The sequence below is a fragment of the Arachis hypogaea genome, chromosome 2, assembly GCF_003086295.3.
Source record: "Arachis hypogaea cultivar Tifrunner chromosome 2, arahy.Tifrunner.gnm2.J5K5, whole genome shotgun sequence".
Classification (NCBI taxonomy): Eukaryota; Viridiplantae; Streptophyta; class Magnoliopsida; order Fabales; family Fabaceae; genus Arachis; species Arachis hypogaea.
This window is the reverse complement of record NC_092037.1, coordinates 98,810,472-98,832,474: the sequence shown is the minus strand read 5'-3', so window position 1 is coordinate 98,832,474 and position 22,003 is coordinate 98,810,472. Positions and strand designations below refer to the sequence as shown.

Here is a 22,003-nt window from a genome sequence, read left to right as displayed (position 1 = left end):
TCGGTCCGGGTAAGCTCAAAAACCGGCCAGCAAAAAACCGGTAAAAAACCGGTCGAACCGGTCGGTTAACCGGTAAACCGATCGAACCGGCCGGTTTTTAACGGTTTTTTAACGGTTTTTTATTAAATTAATATATTTAAAATTATTTTTAGGTTTTTTAATAATTTTATTTAATATTTAATTAAACCGATTGAACTCCGGTTGAACCCCGGTCGAACCATTGAACCATTGAACCAGTAACCTCACCGGTTCATTGACCGGTCCGGTTCTCGCAACCTTGGTTCAAACAATTATGCAAGGAGTAGAAAAAATAAAAGCGACATCATAATTTTGCTTTGATAACGATAATAACAATCAAAATAGTAATAAGAGTCATAATAATAAATTCATAGTAATCTTTTATAATAAATACTGTAATAATAATATTCATGTAATAATGAAAATATTAATTTTTTTTATGTTTTCATCCTTTTAAACAAATATTTTTAAATTTTTTTATTTATACTCTTAAAAATTAAAAACAAAAAATAAATAAGATTATTTTTATTTTTTTAAATATAAATAAAAAATTATTTCTATAACAATTAAAAAAATTAAGAAATGACATGAATTATATTTAATTATAATAATAGAGAAACGTGATTAATACATATAGTTCCTTTAGGTAACTGTGGAATTTTGAAAATCGTGCATAGAAGAGAGAGGATTTGACATCTGTGGTATGTAGGGGTGTCAAAAATCTCCAGCAGGCGGGGATCTCTGCGGGGACCGCCCCAAATGGGGCTCCGATGGTGGAAAATTTTTTCCGTGGAGATGGGGATGGGGAACAAAATTCTCCCGAGACAGGCGCGGGGACCCGAGCGGGGATCCCCGCCCCATCCCCGATAATTCCCCGAATTGTTAAACTTACTTAAATACTCTTACTTTATTTCTAACATAGGGGGTATTTTAGTAATTTCACCCATTAAAAAACCTTAACCCTATATTCCCTTCTCACCTTTGTTGTTGCGCCCTCTCTAACTCTCTATTCCCATCCAAACCCCAACTCTCCAGACTCTAGTCACTCACTCACTCTCCACTTTGTTCAAACTTCAAAACCCTCACAGCTAGCCACCGGCCACTCTTGCGCCGTCACCCTAGCAGCTTCACCGCGTCGTTCTCTCTCCTCAGGCACGGCGTCCTTCTCCTCTCCACTTCTGCGTCTGCGTGTTTGCTTCCATTCTAGTCACTGTATGTTAACATATTTGTCTCTATTGTTTTAACAGAGAACATGGAGATGTTTGTTGGAAATTTTATGCCGACAATGAAAGAATATTTGATGTTAAAGACTTTGTTTTATTGCTTTCTTTATAATGGAAGTTGCATTTTAAGATTTTATTTTATGGACTATGATTTGTTATGTTGTATTTCTGGACTTATAATCTTAGATAAGATATGTCTGTGTGTTTGTAATAATATTTTTTAGTTTGTTTTTTTGCTTTTTTGATATTTTTTACTATAATTTTCATGTGAATGTTAAACATAGGGAGATGGGGAATGGGGCCCCGCGGGGAACGCGGGGAATAGGGGAAACGGGGATGGGGACAATTATCCCCCCATGACGGGGAATGGGGCGGGGACGGGGATTAATTCTGGGGGCGGGGACGGGGAGTAGGGAAGCATCCCCCGTCCCGCCCCCGCCCCCGCCCCGCCCCATTGACATCCCTAGTGGTGTGCATGACTTGGATTAATGTCAATTTCTTCTAGAGAAAGTATTGGAACCAATATTAACTAGAGTGAGACTCGCACAATGCACGGAGAGATAGATTACTTATATTATAAATAGATTTTAATAAATATTATATTAAAAATATTTTAGAGAATATATTATAAATAGATTTTGAATTTATTTTTTTAAAAAAGACATAGATTATTTATATTAGAGTTATATAAAACTGTATTTTCATTTTTTTCATTTTTTGATTTACATTAATTGCTACACTTTATTTTTTTTTACATTTTTTTGTTTGTAAATAATAAAAAAAATGAATGAATGAGAATGAAAAACATATAAAAATATTAAATTAAATTTAAAAAATTTTTGACAATTAGTATGAGAGATTAAGAAATGAAGAGTAGTAAGATTCTTAATATGTATAAATTGTAGAATTTGAATATTTGTAACTGAAATTTTTTATAATAATTATTATTATGACACTTTTAATGTATGTTTATTTCATTTAATTAGTACTTGATGTTTCAATTGAATAATAATAGATAAGAGTTTTTTGTTGTAATTTTTTTAAAACATTTTACTAAATAGTGATTGGCTGATTTTCATCTTTTGCCAAGTCATTAGAATTGTTGATGTGCCATCATTAGCAAAGAAAAGATGGCTTAAACTCATTATAGAAAAGTTAGTATGAGTTTTTATATATTATAAAAATGTTAAATTAAATTTAAAAATTTTTTACAATTAGTATGAGAAATTAAGAAATAAAGAGTAGTAAGAGTCTTAATATGTATAAGTTGTAGAATTTGAATATTTATAACTGTAATTTTTTTTAATAATTATTATTATGACACTTTTAATGTATGTTTATTGCATTTAATTAGTACTTGAATAATAATAGATAAGAGTTTTTTTTAATTTTTTTAAAACATTTTACTAAATAGTGATTGGTTGATTTTCATCATTTGCCAAGTCATTAGAATTGTTGATATGACATCATTAGCAAATAAAATATGGCTTAAACTCATTGTGGAGAAAGTTAGTATTAGCAAAGAAACGATGGCTTAAAATCATTGTGGAGAAAATTAGTTTGAGCTTTTATATATTATAAAAATTAGTATGAGAGATTAAGAAATGAAGAGTAGTAAGAGTCTTAATATGTATAAGTTGTAGAATTTGAATATTTGTAACTGAAATTTTTTATAATAATTATTAGGGATAAGTATTGTTTTGGTCCCTCACGTTGAGGGTCGGAATCGAACCCGTCCCTGATCTAATTTTTAATTTTATTCCTAAACTACCCCTAATCCCCAGCGAGCCACCGCTCCCCCTCTCCCCTTTCTTCTTCCTCTTCTCTCATCTCTTCTCTGTCCCCTTGCCCCACTCTCCTCTCCTCTGCCACCGAACAGCCCCAGCAAGCCACCGCGAGCAGCTTTCCCCCTCTCCCCTTTCTTCTTCCTCTTCTCTCATCTCTTCTTTGTCCCCTTGCCCCACTCTCCTCTCCTTTGCCACCGAACAGCTGCCGCGCCCCTCAGTGATGGCATTGTCACCCAACCTTCGCCACTGCGCCCTTATCGGCGTCCCAACCCGTCACCACCCCTGTCCGAACCCTAACCCAGCCAACCACCCCCGCGACCCTCTACCTTCTTCTCCCCCTCGCGTCTCCTTTCAGCGTCGAACCACCATCGCGAACCAACCTCCATATGGCCGAACCACTGACCTGTAGCCTCCACCATCGACGAGCCATGGCGACCCAACCCAGCGCCGCCGTGGCGTCCAGGCCCCTCCCCTTCGTGCGAAGCCCTTTCCCCTTCCCCTTGCTCCATCGCTCCTCCCACTGTCTTTGAAGGTTAGAATAGGACAAAATCCCTGTTTCCATTTCACTGTGTCCTGACCGCTGCCACGTCACCAGCGCCACCACCAGGCCAGCTGATTTGCTCCGCCCGTTCCTCACCACCACGTTTTCTTCTCCTTCCCTGCTCCAATTTTCTGCTTTCCAGGTGGTTAGAAAATTTGAGCTGGATAGTGAATTTAGGTTTTTTGTTTTGATTAATGCTGCTGTTTGGAAATGTTGCTGTTTCATAGATTTGTCCAGTGCTAAATTGGCTTGTCTGATTCTGCTGTACTCCTGTCTCTTGCTGCTGTGCGTTTGTTCATGGCGATTTGGAGTGAACCAGCTGCTAAATATTGTTAATGGTTGCTTGTGCAGGGATGATTTTTGCTCAATGTATGAATTTAAGTTGTTATTGCTGCTGAGTTCTTATTTCAATGTGACCTTCATTGTTGGATTCAATTGGGTATAATTGTTTGAATTCTTATTGCTTGCTTGTAATTAGTTGTTGAATTCAACAAATAGAATACTGCCTGACTCCATCACTTTTGTTCATTGTGCTGTGTTTTCCTTCTCCTTCCTTGCTCTAAATTTCTGCTTCCCAGGTCTCAATTTTTTTCTCTTTTGTTTATTCTGTGCTGTGTTGTTGTTGTTGTTGTTGTTGTTATTGTTGTTGTTGTTGTTGTTGTTGTTGGTGGTGGTGGTGGTGGTGGTGGTGGTGGTGGTGGTACTGGTGCTGGTGGTGGTTGTGGTGGTGGTGTTGGTGTTGGTGGTAGTGCTGGTGGAGGAGGTAATTGTGTTGGTAGTGGTGAGGGTATTTTGGTCCCAAAAAAATTAAAAGGACGATTTTAATACGAAAAAAAACATTAAGGACGATTCTAAATCGAAAATTAGATCAGGGACGGGTTCGATTCCAACCCTCAACGTGAGGGACCAAAACAATACTTATCCCTAATTATTATTATGATACTTTTAATGTATGTTTATTGCATTTAATTAGTACTTGATGTTTCAATTGAATAATAATAGATAAGAGTTTTTTGTTTTAATTGTTTTAAAACATTTTACTAAACAGTGATTGGTTGATTTTTATCTTTTGCCAAGTCATTAGAATTGCTGATGTGGCATCATTAGCAAAGAAAAGATGGCTTAAACTCATTATGGAGAAAGTTAGTATCATCTTTTATATATTATAAAAATGTTAAATTAAATTTAAGAATTTTTTTACAATTAGTATGAGAGATTAAAAAATGAAGAGTACTAATAGTCTTAATATGTATAAGTTGTAGAATTTGAATATTTATAACTGAACTTTTTTATAATAATTATTATTATGACACTTTTAATGTATGTTTATTGCATTTAATTAGTACTTGAATAATAATAGATAAGAGTTTTTTGTTTTAATTTTTTTAAAATATTTTACTAAATAGTGATTGGTTGATTTTCATCTTTTGCTAAGTCATTAGAATTGTTGACGTGGCATCATTGGCAAAGAAAAGATGGCTTAAACTCATTGTGAAAAAAGTTAGTATCAGCTTTTATATATGATAAATAGATAGATTATAAATAGATAGATAGATTTGGCAAGATTTGAGTGATGGATTCTAAAATTTTGCCAAGTAAGCGATGGTGCTGACATAGCATTAGTAGAAGAAAAGAAATAACTTATAAGTAATGTGGGTAAACCTAATTTTGGTTGTGACTGTTGGACAGAACCGTTTAAAAAAGAGGAATACATAAATGTGTGCTACTTGCAATGAGTTCACAATTAAAATGTTATTATTTATAACAAATAAATAGGGCTATTGAAAATGATATTGAACAACAGAACAGAATGAGAAGAGTAAACGGCAAAGTTGAAAATCTTTAGGAAGATACCTGTGACGAATTTTCTACGTTAGCGGCGCCGAATAGTGACGTTGGTCTGACAGAAAAACCGCAATAGGAGGAATGGAGTTTGCCCCAGTTTCTGCAATTTATGCAATGCGGCTCCGCCGGAGATGTACATCGTGATGGACAATTTGTTTTGAGAAAAAAATAATGGCTCATGGGACCGAAAGAGGATGGAGGAAATAGGATCTTTGTACGGAGAGGTGCCAAGAGGAAGAGGGTTTCGAGAAGTATGAGAGAGGTAATAAGCTCTTTGGTTTTCAGAGCTTTTTTTTTTGTAAATATTAATTTGTGTTTTTGTTGTTTTAAAAATAAGGATTGATTTGGAAAAAGTTAATTTGGTTTTTATTGTGTTTTTTAGTTATTTTTGTGTTTTTTTATTTAAAAATAAAAGTTGATTTGGCAAGATTTGAATGGTGACGTTGGTCTGACAGGAAAACCGCAATAGAAGGAATGGAGTTTGTCCCAGTTTCTGCAATTTATGCAATGCGGCTCCGCCGGAGATAGACATCGTGATGGACAATTTGTTTCGAGGAAAAACAATGGCTCATGGGACCGAAAGAGGATGGAGGAAATAAGATCTTGGTACGGAGAGGTGCCAAGAGGAATAGGGTTTCGAGAAGTATGAGAAAGGTAATAAGCTCTTTGGTTTTCAAAGCTTTTTTTTGGGGTAAATGTTAATTTGTGTTTTTGTTGTTTTAAAAATAAGGATTGATTTGGAAAAAGTTAAGTTGTTGGTTTTTATTGTGTTTTTTTGTTGTTTTTTGTGTTTTTTATTTTATTTGAAAATAAAATTTGATTTGGCAAGATTTGAATGGTGGATTCTAAAATTTTGCCAAGTAAGCGATGGTGCTGACATGTCGTTAGTAGAAGAAGAAAAATAACTTAGAAGTAATGTGGGTAAACCTATGTACCTACTTTTATATATTAAGAATAGATTGTATACAATGTATACAATGAATAAAAAAAGGTAAAATTAAAAATTACATCATTAATTAATTATTTAATTTTAAAATTTAAAATTTAAAAATTAAGATTAGTATTTAAATTCATTCACACTATATACGGTTATTTCTAATCTTACCGTAATCTCCAATACACGTCCAAAATTCATCGTCATCTTCTCCGGTTCTCACCTTGCGTCATTGAATTTCTCGCCGGTCATACCGAGGCAGCCGCATCACCGTCCTCATCTCTGCCGGTCAGCCCGATGTGCATCGCCCTCCAACGCTCAGCCTAATATTGCTGTTGCTGTTTTTGTGCCTCTCTTCCGAATCGGCTTCCCTTTCTCCAATTTCTTCAAGCCTTTTCTCACCGATGATACCACCATCTTCTTCTTCTTCAGATCCAAACATAGTTAGTTTCTTTCATGATTTGACCTTTATACTTCACAACAGTGCCGCTTTTGTCATGACTAGTCCTTCAAAATTATGTTTCACCACAATAATATATTCTTCTGTTTATTCATCTTCTTCTTCTATTTTAATGGTCAAGTTAGGATGGTCATTTTAGTAGGTATGCGGATGATTATTTTATTTTTATGTAGATGATTATTTTGATTGGATTGAGTTTAGTTATATATAATTAAAATATGTTAGATGTTCAATTTATTAGGTATGCGGATGATTATTTTTATCCTTAAGTAAATGGTTATTTTTATTAAGGGTGAGTGGTGTGTGGCAAGTCAAGTAGCGACGGTGAAATGGGATGATTATTGATGAAAGTGAGGTGGCCGCTCGTTGAAAAAGAATAGAGTATTAGATGATTTTATATGGTTATTTTTTTAAAACAACTAACTGAATTTTTTAAAAATTTGAAATTTGAAATTTAATGTGAAATAATTGAATGAGAGTTTTTAAATTTATTATTTTGTGAATAATTTTTATTTTTAACTCATATTGAGTCAAATAAACAACCCATTATACAAATATCTCATTGACTCGCAGGACTCCTTCCTTTATTCTCCTTTTGTTGCAAAATGTTATTTATAAACCGGTCTCTCTTTTTAAAGCAAATTCAATTTTATGCGCCACATTTATATAGACCATTAGATTTGATTAGATAAAAATTAAAGGCTAATATAAAAGAAGAACATTGATGGATTCTAATAAATACAGAATATCCTAGTACATAAATAAATACTTTAAATGATAATACTTTAATTCACAATATTTTAAATGGTAACAGAATCTTTTATTCTTAAATAATTAAATATAAAATATATAAATACAAAAATATGAGTATTCTTTATTCAATAAGATTAATTATTATGCAAAAAAAATTTATGATATTAAAAAATCATATTAAAATAAAATTTTAAACTGTAACATAAAAATATAAAATAATTAAAATTTTATTTTATATTACTTAACAAATAATTATATTATTATATTCAAAATTTATTAATTAACTAATTTTGTTAAAGATATTATTATATAAAATAATTTTTCATCAAAATATTTCAAAAATATAATTTATTTAAAATATTATATATAATACATAAAAATATTAACCTTTTTATTTTTTCATTTTTTATAAAAAACGGAATAAAAATAATATAATTCTAAATACATGTTTATCACATTATATATTTACTTATATTAGTAAGACTTAAACTAATCAAACTTATGTAATTAAAAATATAAAGCATATAAATATAAAAAAATAAATATTTTTTATTTATTAAAATTAACATGTAAAGTTTCATATATATAATATTTAAAATTATATATTTATAATAAGATCATTTTTTATTTTTATTATTTTTAAGTATTTTTTTATTGTTTTAGTTAAATTTTTTATTCTCTAACTCGACCAAATTTATATATATAGGTGAATTTTACCCAATTTTCTCTAAAACAACATGTAAATTAGTCTCTATGACGTGACACATTTAATTAGTTATTTAATTTTAATTTGAGTTAATTTAACTCAATGAGAATTAACATCTTAACTAAAATATTTCTTTGTATTTATTCAATAAAATTTTTTTGTTGGCATAGTATTTGAACCAAAGAAATATAATTTATATATTTATATAACATTAATTTTTTTGTTGGCATAGTATTTGAACCAAAGAAATCTTATTGAATAAAAAATATTCATATTTTTGTATTTATATATTTTATATTTAATTATTTAAAAATAAAAGATTCTGTTACCATTTAAAGTATTGTGTATTAAAGTATTGTCATTTAAAATATTTATTTATGTACTAAAAAATTCTGTATTTATTAGAATCCATCAATGCTCTTCTTTCATATTAGCCTTTGATTTTCATCTAATCAAATCTAATGGTCTGGCATATCCAATAAACATATACTGGTTGTGCTCGTTTTAGACATACCCTGTATATGTTAGTTCACATTACGAAGAAGAAAAATGAAGCAAATATGGATGCAATGAAAGGGTGAAAAGATGCTTATAATTCTCAATGCAAGACCGGCGAAAAGCAGTATGGATAAGCAAAGAGTAAGAGGAAGGTGGTCCAGGCAACCCAAAAAGCTTTTACCACAACAAAAATAAGAAAGTGATTAGGATTTAGGAATGTGTTGGAGCAAATCAAGTACATAAATATTTGTTTCTGACAATAGACATACCTTTTTATCCTAAAATCACAAAATGGTTCACAAAATTACCAATTGTCAACTCCAGAGAATATCAAACAACTATTCACGAGGAGAGAGTTTCTGCAAAAAAGAGACAAAAAGTTATTTAGTATTTTGTTGTGCAATAGTCCAATGATGAGAAGAAGCTTAAAGAGTGGGAGTAACAGAGTGATAGCTCTACACCCTAGAAGATGGGCCAATTGAATAATGAGTTATGATACACTAACAGCCACATAATGCTACTCAAAAGGGAAAAGTCAAATCTAAATTTGCCTTGACCATGTCTGTAGTAGTGATTAAGAGTGTGATAACAGAGGATTCTGTTATATATTTAGAGTAGAAGGACATGAGACACATGATTTGAAACAGTGTAGAGTAGATTTGATAAACAACTAGCATGACTTGTTAGAATTAAAAAATAGGTTGATGAAATTCAGTAAGAATAACCTATCAAGATGATAATATAACGTATGAAAAAGAATGAACATGATGTTGGTGAAGATGAAGTGGCTATAGGATAGAGAAAGCAGAACAGTTACTTGTTTCAAAATGTTGAGTCATTGATATTTGGGAATGGGTCTCCAATCAACTATAATGTCATGGATGTGGGAAATGGTTGGCCAAATGTGGGGGTCTTTCCTCTGTATGCGTTCACCCAACAACGGACATTTAATGATGAAGAGAGACTCTAAAGTGGTAGGCGGCCTTACTATGTTCTCCAGCTTAGGACAGCCTTGAATTTGTAATACTCGGAGAGATTGTGACTGTGACACCTCCAAAGATGTCAAGTTTTCACGTCTTGCGATTGTGAGAGACATGAGATTTGGGAATGCTAGCAATGCAAAGGATGTAAGTGAATCACAGCTGTTGTCTATTACTAGTTTCTCTAGCCAGTGATGTTGTTGGTGTTGCATTGGGAATTCTACATTCTTGCAATCTATGATGTGAAGGTCTCGCAATGAAGGGGGCAAAGAATCCCTTGGAAATGATATGACTGATGAGCAATTTGAGATTTGTAGCCATCTTAGAGAGGTTGATTGGGTGTAGGTCATGGCATCAAACACATACTCCACCTGCTGCTCTCCATTAACCCGTAGTGTCTCCATCATCGAAAGTGGCAGCTCCTGGATTCTTGCTTCCTGTTTGCCATCTATTTCTAATTGGCGTATGATGGGAGCTCTTGGCAAATAACAACCAAGCTGCTTGCATCCATCAATCCAAAGGTTCTTCAAAGACGGAAGGGAAGTGGGCAAATCTCCTCTTAACTTTGGACAGTCCAGTATCATGAGCACCTCAAGTGAAGGAAATAGTTCATCATCATCACATTCATATGACTCCCAATGCTCCCAACAAGGCATTCTATTAATAGACAGAGTTTTAAGGGATTGGAAGGGTGTCTTCTGATGTTGATGAGTTCCATCACCCTTATAGAATTCACCACCAATCTTCTTCACCATCTCAAATCCAGAAAGCCTCAATTCCATGAGAGAGGGTAACTGTCCAAGTGAAGGAAGCTCCCTACAATTTCTGCATCCCCTCAGCTCCAACTTAGTCATCTTGTGGTACGATGATTGCCCTACCCAATCCGGAAACATGCTACCCCTATAACCCTCAATTGTTAGATTTTTCAGGTCATTGTGAGGTTCAAATTTGGCAAGTACATCGTTTTCAATTTGGGAATCAACAATATCACTATCTTCACCTGATGACCACTTCAAGCATAAATGACTGATGTATTTCTTATCAACCATCCTTGCCTTCCAAGCTTCACTGCTATCAACCACATTCTCTAATTTCTCAATACGAAATGACCCTTGAAGATTTACAAGTTCTCCCAATTCCCCTATCCCATTCTCTTCATGCTTGCCAACAATATAATAACTCAAAATCTGCAAGTCTTTTAGTTTGCTCATTCCTTTTGGCATCTCTTCTAAATTAGTATCTTCAACATGGAGATGGCGAAGATTTACAAGATTTTGCATGTTGGTTGGAAGCTTTTTTAGTCTTTCACACCTGCTCAGCTTCAATGTTTGTAAATTATACAATTTGCTCAACGACTCGGGCAATACCATAATAAGCGCACCAGAGAGATCCAAATGACGCAAATTTACAAGGTCCTGCATGCTGGTTGGAAGCTTCTCTAGTACTTTACACCTGTTCAACTTCAGTGTTTGTAAATTATACAATTTGCTCAATGACTCGGGCAATACCGAAACAGGCGAACCAGAGAGATCCAAATGACGCAAATGGATCAACTCACCTATTGAATCAAGCCCATCAAGAGGAAAGAATTTAAATGACAAAACCCTTATGTGCTTCAGCTGTGCAAGTAAGCGACAAGGATCAATTTCCATTGGGGAATAATACCATTCATCAAAATTGATTTCCAGCAATGTCCTTGCAATTTTCAAATTATCACATGCGTCCAAGATCTTTGAGAACGAATCATTGATTCGAAGATCATATGAAAGATGACGAGGACAAGCATCATGCTGGTCTGAAGTTTTGAGTTCAAAGGTTCTAAAAAAGAACTTTCCACCATAAAATATTGCTAAATCATGCATGAGATCGTGCATCACGAATGAATTTACATCGGCTTTAGAATGTTGAAAAAATGATCTCGAAGCCAAATCGTTAAAATAGTTATAACCGACTTCTTCTAAAGTACTTCCACTACTATTTGGTTGTTGCAAAAGACCTTCTGCCATCCACAATAACACTAGTTCATCTCTTTTGAATCTATAGTCTTTTGGGAATAAAGAACAATAAACAAAGCAGCGTTTTAAGTGTGAAGGGAGGTAGTGATAACTTATTCTTAATGCTGGAAGAATTCCACTATTTTTTTTGGGAAGTTCCCAAATTTCACTCTTCAATATAAACTCCCAATCCGCTGCTTCTTTTCTTGCTCTTAATAAACCTCCAAGTGTTTGAGCAGCCAAAGCTAACCCATTACACTTTTTGACAATTTTTCGACCAACTACTTCTAAACCAGAGTGGATATAGGGTTCAGCAGAATTAAGACATGCATGATTTGCAAACACTGACCAGCAGTGATCATCACCCAACAAACTCAAATGGTAACTTGGAGTAGTTTTCATCATATCAGCAGTGGAATCAAGACGGGTTGTTACAAGAATCTTAACACCCCGGTTACTAGATTTAAAAGGCTTTAAAAAACTTATCCAGGCATCATAATTGTTACTCCACATGTCGTCCAAAACAACCAACAACTTCTTCCCTGCTAGGACTTTCTTCAAGCTCTCCTGAATTGTGTTTAACTCAGTTGAGTTGCAAGAACTAGAAGTTACTTTCTCCATGACCATCTTTGTCGCCTTAAGAATATCAAATTCTTCTTGCCCATCACAAACCCATGCCTTAACAACAAATTTTTGTTTCACTCGGTCATCATTGTAAACCATCTGAGCCAAAGTAGTTTTTCCTATTCCACCCATGCCGACGATAGGAATCACGGATATTCCACGGTCATTGGTATCATCTAGCAACAAATTTACTATGGCCTCCCTATCTTTGTCCCTGCCATATATTTTGCCTACATCAACTAGAGATGTTGAGGGGATTCTCCATGACATGTCCTCCACCGGTATCTCCTTTAAGTCAAGACTATCTTTCTCTTTTACAGTTGATTCTAATTCAGCAATGATCTCTTCTATCTTGGTTACTATCTCACCATCACCATGCAAATTGACATAGCGAGACAGAGAGTTACCTGGATCCTCCTTATGAATGGCAGCTTTGGTAGTGATTTCATCAAGTATGTCTTCAGCATCGTACACAGCATCCTTCAGCCGGTCCAGCCAGTCCTTCACGGCTTCCTCTTCAATCTGCCTCCGCTCGGCGTCATTGATCACAGAATGAGCAGCTTTCAGAACTGTCTCCAGCTTCTCAACCAGCTTCCGGTTAAGCTTCTTTCTCTGGATGAAGTTGACAAGTAAGGGTGAAATCAGCATGTTGTAAATAGTGCCGAGTGCAGAGCTGAGAAAAGCTTCCCCAACAAATCTTGCAGCCATATGATGATCTCAAGATTAGGAGAAAGAAAACAAAGAAAAGTGGATTATAGTTTGCAAGAAGGTAAAGGAACTAGTAGTAGCAGCAGGTCCAGTGAAGATTGTATGTATGATCCATACTGAATCCAATAGCCAATAGGGTGGTGATATTTGCATCAATTTTTTAGCTGAAACTTTCAACACGCTAACATTTTCCATTCTATTTATGGCCATCTAAATCATGAGGGCCTTCCTCCACCCAACATGATAACGAAATGTGGATAACAATTGATTGGTAACACATGATAAGAAGGATTTAACATGGTTAGACTCTCTACTTAGTAATAGATTACACAGATATGATGATTATTATACTAATAAATTACAGCAGGGGATAATGAAGATTCCCTCGTAGTTGAAGCTGTTGCCACAGTCATAGTGTTCAAGGTAACAAGGGAAAGTGTGTGTACATAGAAGTGTTAAGTCACAAACTACCCATTCCCCTTCCCTTAAACCTGAAATATGAACATTGGTGATATAATCTTTCCAATCTATTGCCTTTACATCAAATCCCAATCCCCTTTTCTCTTCTTCAAACACGATTTCCATTTATCTTTCTGTGTTACTGTTATAAGACCTGCATCAAAATAATAACTGGTTTTACCTCAGTAATCTAGTCTAGCAAAGAGTACTATTCAGTATCCACTATTCACTTTCTTTTTTGCCTCTAAACTTGAATTATTAAGTATGGAATATGGCGTGATATAATGCAGATATAAGGATACGACTATGTTTAAAAATTACAAGTTACAATACGGCTATAGTATAACATCTAATAAAATTGGTAAAATATAACCAGACGTATCTTCAAAGTATTTGACATGACATGTATCTAATGGAAATACGGTGACCAGTTTGAAGTATCTATGCATTAGGCTTTTTCCCCCAACCTTTATTTATGAATCTGACATCTAGCATGATGATGAACAATGTTCGGAAAATATGTGATAGAGCTACACGAGACGTAATAATTTTTCAACCCAAAATAAAAAATAAATAAATAAATAAATAAAAATAAAATAAAATAATACTCTATTGTGATTTTATGCTTAAGCTATATTCTACCCTCGTATATGCCACCTCCATGCATTTGTAAGCCAGAGGAGCTCCAGTGTCTTTTAATTTCATATTCGTGGGCACAAAACCTATCAAATAAAGAATATCAGAAAAAGGAATCACATTCACAAGGAAAGACAATTAACCCTTCAATAAGGTTTTTTATTTTTTTAAAAATAAATTAATAAATAAAAACTATCAACTTACTCGTACAATTTTGTTGTGCTACTATAAATTTGGATAGACTGAATCATCTCATTCTCGTTACTATCATTGTTGATAGATTCTAATAGAGAGGCTCCATGAAAAAATTTCAGTTGAAAATGCTTACAATGCATGATTTTCTTGTTCTTTTATATACAAATTGCATTCTGCAGAAGCTATATATCAGATGAATTACAGGAAGGTTTTATTTATAATACTCTCTCTACTATAATAATTCTCAAGATGATTTGATTTCTTCCTTTTGAATTGTTTCAGAAGATGTTAAACTAGTAGGAATAACAATTAAAAATGAAAATCCATTCAACATAGTACATAAACACCAGTATCCTATACTACACTAACAGATAAGCACATTCATTATCTGGTAAAATTAAGATTTTGATAAAATTCGCAATCTTGAAGTCAATCCAGAGTTAGCTTCTTGTCTACCTCCATTCTCGTCTCAGCTCTGGAGGTGTTTCAAACAACATTACATCCTCTGCTTTGATGCCTAATGGAAGGTCAAAGATGGTAGTTGGAAGAAACAGCTTCTACCTTCAATGCTTCAATTTGATAGAAGTTAACAATAACTGCACTGATTCACTAGGATATACTAGGACTTTCTGACATTCTAGAAGAGATAAAATTAAGAATGAGTATGCAATTGCATGTGATGTAGAAAAGATTATACAAACTTGCCATATGCAAAGAAGATCTGTGGACCGCACCAGAAAGTCAAACAATTCAACTTCAATATCTGTAGACGACTCAGGTTATATCTTTGTAGATGATTCAGAAAGATCCAAATAACACAAACTTATCAGTTTGTCTGTTGAATTGGCGAATGAATCAAGAGGAAACCAATGAAAAAACTCTTAAGCTCTCCAGATTTGATAGTAAAAGTCATACACAAGGACTATTTCCTGAGGTTGTAATAATGGAAGGGCATCCCTTAACAATGTTCTTGCAAATTTAAAAAATTATCACATGCTTCCAAATTTTTTGAGACTGCAACATAACCATCAGCATCAAATGAAACATGACAAGTTTTACTATCAATCTCATCCCCACCCCTATGTTCAATACCAATCTCTCCATATGTTAACGGCAAAAACACCAATGTAACACTTTGTTTAGACCAAGGTTAAGAACTCCACAAGAGGAAAGAGAGGCGGTACTCTCCAGTTTTTTTATTCAACATCAAAATTTGCTTTACAATGAGTTCAGCAAGCCTTCTAATACTAACTGTTTAGGCCACTACCCTTATTCCCATCAATTACATTCTCAATTCCTTTATAGTAACTAACCTAACAACTACTCCTACTAACTGTCCTATCTTTACCTAAATGGCCTTGACAGCTTTCTAAAAAGAGCCTATTTTCCTCCTTCCAATTGTCTACAGCTTTATCTAAATCCTAAGGATGACTAACAATCCACCGCCCCATGTTGGAGCTCCCAGGGATCTGAGCGGCGCCAAAGAGCTCTGAATTGATAGAGCCATGGTGGAATTCATGACATGCTTGATGTACCCTATCAACCTGAAGAACATGGCAACATAGATTAATATTATAGCTACCACAAGAAAAAATAAATAAATAACAAACATCACTAAGAATGTAATTTGATGCTTGCAATGTCCTTGTCCTCAACTACTATGTAATTTGAATATGCTTAGTGATTAAGATACATGGTGGTTAAATCAATCAGAATTGATGCATCTACTCTCTACACTCTACAGTTGGCAATGACATAGGTGCTCTATATGATAGAGTGAGGGTACAGTCCAATATATATAACCCTAGTGACATTCATAATATATAACTACCAGAACGACCAAAATTCAGAGGTAACAGTGCCAATAAAATTAATCTTAGGAAAACATGGTTCTAGTAGTACAATATGCATCATGCAATGAAACAACGAGTAACTTAAAATTTTACCTGAATACCTTTGGTAAAATTACGAAAATTAATAAAGCTTCTCAAGGCATCATTATTTGACTGGAATTAAAAAGCGTATATTCCTAGATCATATTTTCTTCCATTTTATCTATGTTCCATTATTCATACGAAGAAGGCAAGAAGGCATTAAGCAATAATGTATATGTTCGTTTACATTACAGAAGAAGAAAAATGAAACAAATATGGATGCAATGAAAAAGTGAAAAGTTGCTTACAACTCTCAAGGCAAGACCAGCAAAAGCAGTAAGAAACTCAACATTGAATTGGAAGGGGAGGAAATAGCAAAGGAAGGTGGTCAAGGCAGCCCAAAAATGTTACTGCAACAAAAGTAAGGAAAATTAGGATTTAGGGAAGTGTTGTAGCAAATCAAGTACAGGAAGTCAGGAATATATAGTTGGGGGCATAAATGCTTTTTTTTCTTGCAATCATAGACATATCTTTTTATCCGAAACATCACAAAATTATGAATTATGAATTGTCAACTGCAGAGACTATCAACCAAACTCTTTATTCCGAGATGCTTACTGCAAAAAAGAGACCAAATGTTTTACTATTTTGTTGTGCAACCGTCGAATGATAAACTTTAAAAGTGGAAGTAGACGAGTGATGGCGAAGATGGGCCAATTGAATTATGAGTTATGATACACTAACAACCATATAATGCAACTCAAAACTGAAAAGTCAAGACTTGGTCAAAAGCCAATTGAATTATGAATCATGATAACTAAATTTGCCCCGACCATGTGCTGTAGTGGTGACTAACAGTGTTATAACAGATGATAAAGTTTTATATTTAGAGTAGAAGGACATGAGACACATGTTTTGAAACAGTGTAGAGTATTTGATAAACAAGCAGCATGACTTGTTACTACAAAAAAATAAAATGGGCTGATGAAATTCAGTAAGAACAAAATTATGTTACTGATAATATAATGTATGAAAGAATGAATACAATGTTGGAGTGAAGTAGCTTTGGGATATAGAGAGATAGCAAAAGAGTTACCTATTTTAAGATCTTAAAGTCAAACTGAATCCATGTGCCGTTAACAGCAATTGTGTGGATGTGGGAAATGGATGGCCAAATGCGGGGGTCCTTCCTCTCTATGCCTTCACCCAACAACGGACATCGAATGATGGAGAGATACTCTAAAGAGGCAGGCAGCCTTATTATGTTCTCCAGCTTAGGGCATTCTTCAACGCTTAATCGTTCGAGGGACTGTGACTGTGACAGCTCCAGAGATGTCAAATTTTCACGTCTTGCGATTGTCAGATCCTTGAGATTTGGGAACGCTGGGAATGCGAAGGATGTAAGCGAATCACAGCTGTTGTGTATTTCTAATGTCTGTAGCGAGTGATGTTGTTGGTGTTGCATTGGGAATTCTACATTCTTGCAATCGTATATGACTAGATATTCCAATGAAGGGGGCAAAGAATCCCTTGAAAATGATATGGCTGATGTGCAGTTTGTGATGCTTAACCATGTGAGAGAGGTTGGTTGGGTGTGAGTCATGGCATCAAACACATACTCCACCTGCTGCTCTCCATTAATTACTAGTCTCTCCAACATTGAAAGTGGTAGGTCCCGCATTCTTGCTTCCTGTTTGCCATCTATTCTTAATTCACGTAGGATGGGAGATCTTGGCAGATAACAACCAAGCTCCTCGCATCCTGAAATGTAAAGATCTTTCAAAGACGGAAGGAAAGCGGGCAAATCTCCTCTTAACTTAGGACAGTATCTTATCCAAAGTGTTTCAAGTTGAGGAAATGGTGCATCATCATCATCATCATCACATTCATATGACTCCCATTCTTCCCAGCAAGGCAGTTTTTCAATAGTCAGATATTTAAGGGATCGGAAGGGTGTCTCCTGATGCTGACGAGTTCCATCACCCTTATAGAATGACCCACCAATCATCTTCAGCTTCTCGCAATGTGAAATCTCCAATCTCATTAGAGAGGGTAACTGTCCGAGTGAAGGAAGCACACAACAATTCCTGCATCCACTCAGCTTCAACTTAGTCATGTTGTGGTACGAAGACTGCCCTACCCAATCCGGAAACACGGTACCCCTGTAACCCTTTATGTCTAGATATTTCAGGTCATTGTGAGGTTCTAATTTGCTAAGCACATCTTTTTCGAGTTGGGACTCAACAATATCACTATCTTCACCTGATGACCACTTCAAACATAGATAACTGATGTATTTCTTATCAACCATCCTTGCCTTCCAAGCTTCACTGCTATCAACCACATTCTCTAATTTCTCAATTCGAAATGACCCTGGAAGATTTAAAAGTCCTCCCAATTCCCCTATCCCATTCTCTTCGTGCTTGCCGACAATATAGTAATATAAAATCTGCAGGTCTTTTAATTTGCTCATCCTTTTCGGCATCTCTTTTATTTTAGTATCTTCAATGTCGAGATGGTGCAAATTTATAAGATCTTGCATCTTGCTTGGAAGCTTTTTAAGGTTTACACACTCTCTCAACTTCAACGTTTGTAAATTATGCAATTTACTCAATGATTCGGGCAATACCTCAATTGGCGTATAAGAGAGATCCAAATGAAGCAAATTTACAAGATCCTTCATGTTGCTTGGAAGCTTTTCTAGTCTTCTACACTCACTCAACTTTAGTGTTTGTAAATTATACAATTTGCACATTGACTCTGGCAATGTCTCGATAGGTGAATGAGAAAGATCCAAATAACGCAAATGGATCAAATCACCTATTGAATCAAGTAATGAATCATGATCATCAAGAGGAAAGAAATGAAATGACAAAACCCTTACGTGCTTCAACTGTGCAAGTAAGCGACAAGGATCAATTTTCTTTGTGTAACCATTCCATGATCTAAAACCAACATCCAGCAATGTCCTTGCTTTTTTTAAACAATCACATACTTTCGAGATCTCTGAGAATAACGAATCATTGATATTAGGACTATATGAAAGATGACGAGGACAAGCATCAAGCTTGTCTGCAGTTTCGAGTTCGAAGGTTCTAGAAAAAAACTTTCCACCATAGAATATTGCTAAATCATGCATGAGATCGTGCATGACAAATGAATTTTCATCAGTGTTAGAATGTTGGAAAAATGATCTCGAAGCCAAATCATTAAAATATTTATAACCAACTTCTTCTAAAGTGCTGCCACTCTTTGGTTGCTGCAAAAGACCTTCTGACATCCACAATAACACCAGTTTATCTCTTTTGAATTCATAGTCTTTTGGGAATAAAGAACAATAAACAAAGCAACGTTTTAAGTGGGAAGGGAGGTAGTGATAACTGATTCTTAATGCTGGAAGAATCCCACTATCTTTTTTGGGAAGTTCCCAAATTTCATTCCTCAATATAAATTCCCAATCTGCTGCTTCATTTCTTGCTCTTAATAAACCTCCAAGTGTTTGAGCAGCCAAAGCTAACCCATTACACTTTTTGACAATTTTTCGACCAACTACTTCTAAAGCAGAACGGATATGAGGTTCAGCAGAATTAAGACATGCATGATCTGCAAACACTGACCAGCAGTGATCATCACCCAACAAACTCAAATGGTAAGTTGGAATAGTTTTCACCATATCAGCAATCGAATCAAGACGGGTTGTTACAAGAATCTTAACACCCCCGTTACTAGATTTGAAAGGCTTTAAAAAACTTATCCAGGCATCATAATTGTTACTCCACATGTCGTCCAAAACAACCAACAACTTCTTCCCTGATAGGACTTCCTTCAAACTCTCCTGAATTGTGTTTAACTCAGTTGACTTGCAAGAACTAAAAGTTACTTTCTCCATCACCGTCTTTGTCGCCTTAAGAACATCAAATTCTTCTTGCCCATCACAAACCCATGCCTTAACATCAAATTTTTGTTTCACTCGGTCATCATTGTAAACCATCTGAGCTAAGGTAGTCTTTCCTATTCCACCCATGCCGACCATAGGAATCACTGATATTCCACCGTCATTGGTGACATCTAACAACAGTTTTACTATGGCCTCCCTATCTTGGTCCCTGCCATATATTTGATGCACACCAACCAGAGATGTTGAGGGGATTCTCCATGACATGTCCTCCACCGGTATCTCCTTCAAGCCAAGACCATCTTTCTCATTTACAATTGACTCTAATTCAGCAATGATGTCTTCTATCTTGGTTACTATCTCACCATCACCATGCAAATTGACATAGCGAGACAGAGATTTACCTTGAACCTTTTGAATGGCAGCTTTGGTGGTGACTTCATCAAGTATGTCTTCAGCATCGTACACAGCATCCTTCAGCCTGTCCAGCCAGTGCTTCACAGCCTCCTCCTCGATCTGCCTCCGCTCGGCATCATTAATCACAGCATGAGCAGCCTTCAGAACTGTCTCCAGCTTCTCAACCAGCTTCCGGTTAAGCTTCTTTCTCTGGATGAAGTTGACAAGTAAGGGTGAAATCAGCATGTCGTAGATAGTGCCAAGTGCAGAGTTGAGAAAAGCTTCCCCACAAATCTTGCAGCCATGTTGATCTCAAGATTAGAAGAAAGAAAAGAAAGGAAAGTAGTGGATGAATGTTTGCAATGAAGGTAAAGGAAGAAGTAGCAGCAGGTTCAGAAAGTGATGCTTAATTGCTTATGTATTTTGTTTTCCTTGTAGCAAAAAGACATTGACTTCACACATGCTCATTGATCTTGGGGACAAGTTCATATGATGCTTCCTTCTCTCTTCCTCGAAAAAAAAAAGTGACATGTTTGAGTGCTTTCATAACTGTATGTATGGTCCACACTGCATCCAGTAGCCAATAAGATGATATTTCCATGACATTCTTTCACACATTTCTTACTTTTTCTACTGTTTTTTTTTTCAAAAGATACTTTTATTTTTCCAAATGGAATCAAATTTATTCAGAAAAAGTTGAAAAAGCACATCAATAATAATTATGATGTTTTACATAATAGGCCTTCCTGCAGTAATCTGCATTATTGCGTTTGTCCTACTTGCCTAAATTATTGCATGAAGAAATTGTAATGTACTATCAGATCAAATGTAAACCCATGTGCCATGTACCTATTTCTAAGCTTCATTGTGAAAGAACCACGGTTCTAAATTAGGTACTGTTGAGCCTGTTTAGATTGATAACTCAAAATTTAGTAGGTATGTAAAGTGTAAACTCAAATTCATTTGTCAGTTTAGGAACTACATTTCAGTTTAATATTGTTAAAAAGATAAAATGGAATAAATAAAACAATTGAATAGTATCACGTGTCAAGAAGGTTTTAACAAGGTTAAACTCTCTATTTAGTGATAGATTACAGAGATATAATGAAGATTCCCTCGTGTTCAAGGTAACAAGGGAAAGTGTTTAAGTTACTAAGTACCCATTCCCCTTCCCTTAGACCTGGAATATGAACATTCGTGATCCAAATTCCCTTTTCTCTTCTTCAAACATGATTTCCATTTATCTTTCTTTGTTACTTTGTCAAACCAGCAACAAAGTAATAACTATTAACTGGTCTTCGGTCTAGAAAAGACCAAAGAATACTACTATTCCCTTTGATTTTTTGCCTCTAAACTTGAATTATTAAGTATGGGATACTGCATGATATAATGCAGATATCAGGACATGACAATGTTTAAAAATTACAAGATACTACAATACGGCTTTAGTACAATATCTGATAAAATATAAAACAAT

General features: G+C 34.9%; 2 protein-coding genes across 4 annotated transcripts; both read right to left on the bottom strand.

The window, feature by feature from the left end:
- Window positions 1-8,940: 8,940 nt before the first annotated feature.
- LOC112729366 (putative disease resistance RPP13-like protein 1) lies at window positions 8,941-13,236 on the bottom strand. The gene is made up of 2 exons (XM_025779601.2): window positions 9,583-13,236; window positions 8,941-9,124 (listed from the first exon to the last, which is right to left on the bottom strand). Exon 1 carries the CDS (start codon window positions 13,069-13,071, stop codon window positions 9,601-9,603), a length of 3,471 nt encoding a protein of 1,156 aa, XP_025635386.1. The 5' UTR covers window positions 13,072-13,236; the 3' UTR covers window positions 8,941-9,124; window positions 9,583-9,600.
- A 2,289-nt stretch (window positions 13,237-15,525) lies between these two features.
- LOC112729356 (putative disease resistance RPP13-like protein 1) lies at window positions 15,526-21,150 on the bottom strand. 3 transcript variants are annotated; one of them, XR_011874720.1, is made up of 3 exons: window positions 17,332-21,150; window positions 16,544-16,852; window positions 15,526-15,905 (listed from the first exon to the last, which is right to left on the bottom strand). XR_011874720.1 is itself a non-coding variant. In XM_025779593.3 (2 exons), exon 1 carries the CDS (start codon window positions 20,770-20,772, stop codon window positions 17,332-17,334), a length of 3,441 nt encoding a protein of 1,146 aa, XP_025635378.1. In that variant the 5' UTR covers window positions 20,773-21,150; the 3' UTR covers window positions 15,526-15,905. The 3 variants fall into 3 exon arrangements, 1 of the variants encoding a protein (XP_025635378.1); XR_003814520.2 differs by having other exon boundaries at window positions 16,544-16,645; XM_025779593.3 differs by lacking the exon at window positions 16,544-16,852.
- Between the last annotated feature and the right edge of the window lie 853 nt (window positions 21,151-22,003).

Coding starts and splice junctions, on each gene's coding strand:
- LOC112729366 (XM_025779601.2), bottom strand. CDS start 13,071: ATGGCTGCAAGATTTGTTGGGGAAGCTTTTCTCAGCTCTGCACTCGGC.
- LOC112729356 (XM_025779593.3), bottom strand. CDS start 20,772: ATGCTGATTTCACCCTTACTTGTCAACTTCATCCAGAGAAAGAAGCTT.